Source organism: Phodopus roborovskii, unplaced genomic scaffold (genome assembly GCF_943737965.1).
Source record: "Phodopus roborovskii unplaced genomic scaffold, PHOROB, whole genome shotgun sequence".
Classification (NCBI taxonomy): Eukaryota; Metazoa; Chordata; class Mammalia; order Rodentia; family Cricetidae; genus Phodopus; species Phodopus roborovskii.
In genome coordinates, this window is record NW_026126481.1 from 764,795 (window position 1) to 773,684 (window position 8,890).

At 43.0% G+C, this 8,890-nt stretch overlaps 1 protein-coding gene across 1 annotated transcript; it reads right to left on the minus strand.

Annotated features, from left to right (window-relative positions):
• Nucleotides 1–1,834: 1,834 nt before the first annotated feature.
• On the minus strand, nucleotides 1,835–3,131 carry LOC127229055 (60S ribosomal protein L4-like). The gene is given in 3 exon segments (XM_051194075.1): nucleotides 1,835–2,341; nucleotides 2,344–2,606; nucleotides 2,609–3,131. Coding segments are annotated over 3 exon segments (1,293 nt in total).
• Between the last annotated feature and the right edge of the window lie 5,759 nt (nucleotides 3,132–8,890).

An 8,890-nucleotide genomic window follows, 5' to 3' on the forward strand; every position in this document is an offset into this window, starting at 1 on the left:
TAGGCAGGGTTGGCATTAAAGAACGATGCTAATATAAAGGAAAAGTAGGTCATGAGAAATTAGAATTAATAGTAAGACTTAGAATCTGTTTGATGATTTTAAACCTCAGTTAAACTAACTGAATAAAGAGAGGCCATTTCTCTGTGTTGTATGACCAAAGTCATTGCTGTCACTAAGACGGTGTGCTTTCTTGCCAAAGGCAACGTTAGAGTGAGAAGTGACTGGCCAACAAATGCCCATTGCTTCAGTGACTCAAAGTTCACCTCTTTAAATGGTAGGCCATCATAAGCATGAAAAATGCATTAATTCCATCCCAATGTCCCAACCCCAAGTCTGAACCCATTCAGTAGCAGAATCTCATGTAAGTGTTGTGTATTATATCAAATAAATGAGGTATGTTTAAGATTGAGATACTCTGGTTCATCCAGACTTTCTGCCTAGCTACTAACCTCTTAAATCACATGAAGTTTTCAGTTTGCAAAGTAGAGGCTAATTTGGCTCACTTTACAAGGAAGAAACTGGAGGGAATACATGGGGACAGGTTTTAAGCAAGTCCCAACTTCCACTGGAAGATTCCACTGGATTATAAAGCCTTACCTCCATCATCCCAGGCCATAGGAAGTGATCTTGTCTTCCTGGATCACCAGGGCAGTGACCTCTACCTCTGAGCCGGTGACCCTGGGCCCAAGGTGGCAATGGCAGCACCACCAACCTTTTCCTGTAGAATAATGCATGTTCACAGCTAGCTATCACTATTGGCCTGGAACCTGGAGGTGCCACAGTCTTCATTGCTTTCCATTTCTGTCCCTTTTTTTAATCATAGCTGGCAATGCTTCTGCTGGTGTAATGCCTCCTGTATTTGTGGCTTCTGCTGAGATGAATGTATGGACCCATAAATCCCAGCTCATGCTGCTTCTTTGGGATTCCAACTGAGATGTCCAGCTTCGAAGCCTGAGAAACTACTGAATTATTGGAACTTCCATTCATAGGAAGCCATCGTTGGATTATTTGTACAACAACCTGTAAGTCATTCTAATAAGTCCTCTTTTTGTGTGTCTTTCTCTCTCTGTCTGCCACACACCCCCATATCTAACTTACATTAAGTAGACAAAAGCTAACCAATACATTCTGTAATATACTGTGGTAGTTTGAATAGGAATGGCCCCCTTAGGCTCATAGATTCTAATGCTTGGTCACCAGGTAGTGGTGTGGCTTAGTTGGAGTAGGTGTGACCTTGTTGGAGGAAGTATGTCACTGGGGTACTGGGGGTGGGTTTTGAGGTCTTAAATGCTCAAGCCCAGTGTGTATCTCTCTTCTGTTGTCTGTGGATCTGAGCTACCTCTCCATCACTACGTCTGCCTATGTGCCTCCATGCTATCCACCATACTGATAATGGATTAAACCTCTGAAACTGTAAACAATCCCCAATTAAGTGCTTTCCTTTATAAGAGTTGCCTTGGTCTTGACTAAGATATATATTACATACAAATTTTTCCTCCTAAGTGAATTACTTGCTCATAGGTCCCATTTATTTTACTAGGTTATAGTAGTTATCTGATATAGATTTATATATGTGTATATATACATACATATATATCACATAAACATATAGTAGCATATGTACCGATATATAGTACTTAGAAATGTCAATTTATTGTATTTTTGCAATATCTTGTTGTTGTTGACTAAGTTTTTGTTTACTTTTTAACATGTAAATATTTAAATTTTTTGCATACAGATGCATACAATTAAAATTTCAATGAATACCAGATAACCTCCTTTGAATAAAAATACATGTTCTTTTTTTTTTTCCACTGAATCTTTGATCAGGTTTTTATTCAAATAGGCTCTCTCTATTTGCTCTATGGAATGAAACAGATTTAAGCAGTGGTAGGTTTTTCTTTGCTGGTTTCTTCCCAGCTGCTGGTTTCTTGGTAGTTGCAGCCTTTTCCCCTCCAGGCTTCTTTAGCTTCTTGACATCCACAGGCTTCTTTTCTTTCTTATTCTCTGCTGGCTTCTTGTCTGCTGCCCCTTTCTCTGACTTGGCTGCCAGTGCTGCTGCTGCTGCTGCTGCTTCTAATTTCTTTACCTGGAGTTTGTGATTTCTGGCCTGGCGAAGAATGGTATTCCTGCGCATAGTCTTTGGGTTAGGGTTCAGCTTCAACATGATTCTCAGGTTCTTCAGAGAATTCTTCTTCAAAACTCTACGATGAAACTTCTTGCGTGGTGCTCGGAGGGCTCTTTGGATCTCTGGGCTTTTCAAGATTCTGCTTAGGTCTGTGTTCACCATCTTGTGCATGGGAAGGTTATAGTTACTCTTGAGGGAAGCAGCCTTACGCCAAATGAGTTGCCATACAACTCATCTAACTTCCGGAAGGCACTCTCAGTCCAAATGCAGAAACGTCCCACATGTCCACCAGGAGCAAGTTTCAAAATGTTCAGCTTGCTTACATTAAGCAGAGTAATACCAGGGATGTTTCTGAAGGCCTTGATGATACCATTATCTTCATTATAGATGATGCAGAGTTCGCTGCGCTGGCTACGTCTCCAGTTTCTCATTTTGCCCTTGCCAGCTCTCATTCTCTGAGAGGCGTAGACTTTTTGGTGTCATTCCAAGCTTTAAGTTTCTTAAGCAGCTGAATAGTCTCCTTGGTCTTCTTGTAACCTTCAACCACCAAAGGGAGTTCAGGAACTTCCTCAATACGATGACCTTTAGACATCACCAAAGTGGGTAAGGCTGAGGCAGCCAGGGCAGAACAGATGGCATAGTGCTTTTGGGTTGTGTTCACTCTGCGGTGCCAACGATGCCAGGTTTTGGTTGGTGCAAACATGCGGCCTACCCGGCACATATTTCCAAAGGCATCCTGGCCAGAACAGTGGGTCCCACCACCTCGGACTCTGGGAATTTGAGCCACAGCTTTGCCAGTACCCCATGACTCAGCCCTGGTCTGATGACCTGCCAATTCACTCACGGCATAGGGCTGTCTGTTGTTTTTCCTCAAGTTCGTGTGAACAAAGTTCACAATATCTGGTTGAATGGGAGCTTTGAACACAGCCGGCAAAGTGACATTTTCGCCAGACGACTCCCCCTTTTCAGAGTAGACAGATATGAGGGGATGGGCACAAGCCATGTCGGGGAGAGAATGCCACGCTCCAAAAATTCATGTTCTTTTGTAGACATTTGATAAGTAATTGTTTTAGGAAATAATGGTTGGCCACGAATTCAGAGTTTTGAGATTGTATCATCTCATTATGGGAAAAATGTGGAGAGGAGTTGAGGGAGGTGACAAAAGCTCATTTGGTGATGCTCCAAATAAAGCAGAGAGTAAGGAGGCGTGGTGAAGAATTAGGTTTAGAGCTCTTGAAGAGTAGTATGTATGGATACAAACTAAGGCTTGCTTGGGTGGTAGCGGAAGATGATGTTTCACACTAACACTTGGTCTTCTCCGATCCTTGTACCATCCTTGTTTGCCAGCACCTCATTTCCTTTAGCGCCACCAGTTAGTGACAGCTCTGAGTCACTTGTTTTCCATTTTGGGAAGGGGGTTCTTAGAATACAGAATGGTGTGTTTAGTAAGAGTCAGGATTTCTTAAAAGGCAGAACAGAATGAGAAAGGGGTCATACATGCAAAGGATCATGTACCACATCTTTGTTGAAGGTCGTATTTGCTCCATTATTTACCAAATAAACCTCACAAATATTTCCACAAAACTAGCCTCGTGTAAAATGTTAGACAATACTTAAGCTTGTCAGTCTTTCTGCTACATTTTAAAAGTCTCTCTCCTGGTTTCTCTTTGGATCCCACTGCTTGCGTTCAAATCAGTGATGTATGGGTACACCCTTAATGGTGCAGTTTCATGTCTCAAGGTCTACCAGAAAATTATCCGTGATGACTCTTTGGGTTTTCTAAAGATTAGTTTTCAGTGGCAGTTTGAACACAAGTTGCCCTAAAGTCAATTTCCAGTTAGTGACCCAAGCCTCAATCTTGGCTGTGGGTTTTCCATTTTAATGAGAATCACTGTGATGAAGGAGCAGTGATTTGAATAAACAAACATTTACTGAGTACCAACTGTGTGTAAGACCTAGTGATGCTGCTGCTGCTGCTGTTGTTGGATTTGTTTGAATAAAATGCTATGTGTGCACCGATGCAGGAAACAGAGTCAGGCAGGGCATGGGAAAGCTTGGAAAGTTTTCAAGATTAATTAGCATGAAGGTGGGGCATTTGGGATATCTGGCACCAGATAGTAATCAACAGTACTAATTATATGCTCATATTAAATCAGTTATGGTGGATGGATTGCAGTGGGTGAGCCAGGGTGGTGAAGGCTGCTGCAGCTGCTCTCAGATGCTCCTTAAGACATATTTACAGAAGATATACATTTTCATCTGTTAGTGAATTTTATGTTGTTGGATTTTCTTAGAGAGTAAAAAATAACTCCTATTTTTTTTGTGTATGTGTTTATAGTACAAAACTGATAATTGTGAATGAACTTCACAGACAGAAAAATCATCTGCTCAGTTGAGACAGTATATGTAGATGGGGCAGACAACACATTGCAGGGGACCTTGAGGCACCGGCTTTAAATGGCATGGCTTCATTGCTGGAGGAGAAGAGTCCCTGGGGTGTACTAGTCATCATCATCCCGATTGGGAACTGAGATGCTGTTTGGAGCTGAGTAGGCTGGCTGGGGAATCAAGAACAGGCTTCCAGGTCTTTGGGCAAGGCACAGCTTAGCATATCTCCCGGCAGGTTCAGGGGAGTGTCATGGTGAAGCTACTGTGGCCTCTCCAGTGTCACTTAAGCTGTAGTCACGTTTGGATTGTACCTTAGCCCGAGGGCACTAGGGAGGTACCCATGCTGTTCATTACAGGAATGCTTGTTCAGTTCCCCTATGTTCAAGGCACATGATCAGCTAATGTGAGCCATGGAGTCTAAAGGATTATGAGAAGATGATCACCCTGCCACCTGCCCCAAGCTGTGTATCATAAACTCATCTCTTTATTCGTCTATATGCAATAAACCTGTTTCCTCAGTTCACATGTATAAAATAAATGTGCTGAGATCCTGGGATGCAGTTGGTGTCCTCTGTCATGGTGAGCACAACCCATCCTATCTTGTTCTGTACATGTGCCAGTGTATCTGTCTTTTCTCCATTCCCTCTCACCCCAGTCAGGTTTCCAGGACCAAGGCATGCAGAATGCAGCACAATGCTGCAAAGATTTGCAGCCTGGGCCCTGCTGCTGACTAGTTCTATGTCAACGTGACACAAGCTAGAGTCAGCAAAGAGATGGTTCTGTTTTCTTAATTTCTCAACTGAGAAAATGCCTCCCTAAGATTGGGCTTTAGGTAAGCCTATGGGACATTTTCTTAATTGGTGATTGAAATAGGAAGGCCCAGTCCATTGTGGGTGGGCCCATCCTTGGGCTGGTGTACTGAGTTCTATAGGAAAGCAGGCTGAGCAAGCCTTGAGGAGTAAGCCAGTAAGCAACAGCACCCCCTCCACGTATCAGCCCCTGCTTCCAGGTACCTACCCTCACTGATTTTGATGCTGGACTATTATATGGAACTGTGAGTGAAATAAACCATTTCCTCCCCAGGTTGCTTTTCTTTATGGCATTTCATCACAGCAATACTAACCCTAACTAAGCCATGCCTAAAGGCAGAAGCAGGGCCCATGACAACATGGGTATTGAAGGTACTGTGAGGCTGGTAGGACTAACTAGTACTTTAGGAGATATTTTGGCTTCAGATTAGGAAGAAATGCATATATGGAGGAATTGTGAAAGATTTTATAGGAAAAGGGAGGTTTAAACTCAAGGTATTGCATTGTCTTGTTTGAGAGAGGGGGCAGGCAGTTTGGTGAGATCACAGCCCTTAACTGAAGCAATGTATGTAAATGTATGAAAGTGAGCTGAATCTCTGGGAGAAACCTAATTTGTTTGTTATAGTCAGGCTCAGGCCAGAGTGTGGTAAGAAGGATGCCAAGTATGATACTGGGGACTTGGAAGGAGTTTGGTGTGGGAGGAAACCTGACCCCAGGTGGGTGACAGGATGAGGAAGGCTAATCCTTGGCAGTTCTACAGTTTAACATGCCAGCTTCTCCCAGGTCTTCTAGCAAAACTGAAGAAGTATCTGAAATCTTACATTTCCAGGTATATTTGCATTTTGATAAGAACCAACCTGGTAAGCTACAGCTTGGATGTGTCCAGCTGATGGACAAGTATCCCAAGTGAGATGGGAGCTTGGTCCACATCAGACATGTTTAGCAACCAGGCAAGCCAAGTACCAGAGAGTTTCTTAGTTTTCTTTCTTTCTTCATAAAGCCAGCACTGGTGTGGAAGGGGTGCTGGAGGGCAGCTAGGGAACCCTGAGCTCAGTCTCTGGGATGGACAAAGAATTGAAAGTCTGGGAAAGATGGAAGACCAAGACACAGAGAAAGCTAAGGTACAAACTATCCCTTTGAGAAGGAAGGGGCCCTCAGCTGACTCTGGCTTGAGTGGATAGGCCTCTAGTTCCCTTCCCTTTCCCCTATTGGTCCTGTTTAGATACCTACCCCATGCCTTCCCCTCCTTCTCCCCTGAATGTCCTGGAGAATAAGTATCATCTCAGGGACTTCAGTTTTTCCTTTTGCCATCAAACCTATTTCCCTAATTCTCCCTCACTGGGGATTGAACTAAGGGCTGCATTCATGCCAGTCAAGTTCACTACCGATGAGTCATAGCCCCAGTGACCCAAACTTGCTGTTAGCTTTCCTTATCAGGTCATTACCCAATAGCTATTTTTAAAATCTCCCCTGTCTCTTTCTTCTCAGAAAGAATATACTAAGTGATATAGACATAAGGTTTCTAGAAAGGCATGTTAAATGATAAGAGCAAGTATATGCGATTTTATGTATGATCTACATCTCCTGAACTTTCTCTTCTATCAGAAACCTTTGTGGGGAACCTGGAATGATATGGTTGGAACTAATTCCCCATTTTTAAAACTTTTTCCTTGATGAGCCTGATAGACCATTTCAAGTTCCTGGCTTCCCTTGATGGTCTCCATTGTTATAGGTCCCTGGCCAGTTGGTGGCTCCTCAAAACCATGCTGGTCATCATGCATGCCTTAGTCACCTTGTCTTATCTCTGCCCTCACATAATCCTGTCTTGCTTCACAGCCTTCATCACTAGCTGTTTATATCCAAGTCCACACTAGACTGTAACTGCAAGGAGGGCAGGGCTGTCTCGATGCACAGTGCCTACCCATCAGGATGATGGAAAAATTATTGCTGAACTCATCTGCTTGGTTTTTAATTAGAATATCAGGGACAGGTTAAGCTGTGACCTCAGCTTAACCAATCAGGAGCCCTCTAGTCACTCCAGCCTCTGTTACTGCTGTGGCATGAGTGATGGCCACTGAAGAAGAAGACTTCATTGCTCTTAGGCAGTGTGGATCTTTGCTACCCAATAGTAGGAGCCTTGACTGCTGCCCAAGTGGAAATAGCACTGACAAGGGTCTGGCATTCTGTCCTCTTGTATTTGATACCCAGAATGTGCCAGCAGACTGCAAAAAGACTGGACCTGTGTGCAACTCATGCAGTAAGGGACATTCCATTTCAGTTCACACATGGTATTCTATTCCGGCAACGCCCACCTGGCTCTAGCTAGGCTAATTAATGGCAGGTTGTTTTCGATCTTCTCTCACACCACCTCCTTCTCTCTTGTCTATTATATGGCTCACTTTGATGATTTGGTCAATCTTGTTTTTGCTGTGCACATTTTACTCCACCATCACAAACAACTCTGTTTAATGTGCATGAATTTTTAAAATAATTGGATTTTTATGCTATCATTTACAGTTAATGGCAACCCCCGAAGTTTATGCAAAGATAAAGGTTGGGAATGGCTAGTGTAGAAGCAGAGAACTGGGATTCATCCAATACCCATGGCTACCACAAGGGAGTGCAGGCAGACTTCCCGACTTAAATATTGTCTCCTGGCTGAAGAAGATCCATTATATAGAATAGACAAAAGCCAAAGAATCTGAATTGACTTTTTAGGAACATATACCTTAAATATTAAAGTTGTTTTGGTACTTCCCCAGCCCTAAAATTTCCCCCAACTTTTTAAACCTATGAAAATGTGCAATACCAGTAAACACTAAGCATTTTGTTTAAATATTAAACTTTAAAGTGCTACATCAATTTTTAATGTGCAAGCTATCCTTGAAAGGCTCCACTAAGCTGCTCTTCCCTTTCAGAAAAACACTTGAGGGGCATCAGGCAAGCTCTCCAATTACAGGGAAAAGGCCACGTGCTTCAGGCACTCCAAGGAGCATCTCTGGGAAGATATGTGGGAACACACTTCACATCCCTTACAGTCTCCATTTCTAAGACCGCTTTAACCAGCCATGCCCCAGGAAGCCACAGCTCCATGAACTTCTTTAGTCAACAGTTTAGTCAACAACTGCTGAGTCGAAAGAGAATCTTCTAGAGTGTGCCAGCATAGCAGCTTTCACTGGTGGCTTTAAGTTTGGGTGAAAACGTGCTAGAGCAGTGGTTCTCAAACTTCCTCATGTTGTGGTGATGCCCAACCATAAAATTGTTTTCATTTCTACTTCATAATTGTAATTTTGCTACTGTTATGAATAGTGATATAAATATTTGTGCTTTCCAATGGTCTTAGTTAACCCCTGTGAAAGGGTCATTCTTACCACCAAAGAGGTGGTGACCCACAGGTTGAGAATCACTGTGCTAGAGGGAGAAATGCACATGTCATCTGATGAGTGTAACATGAATAAATAAAAGACCCAGAAACTGATATTGGGGTTCCTACTTCAATCTGAATATCAGAAAAGCAAAGCAGCTGGCCACTAGCTTCTTACCTCTACCGCAGGCTGAATGGGCT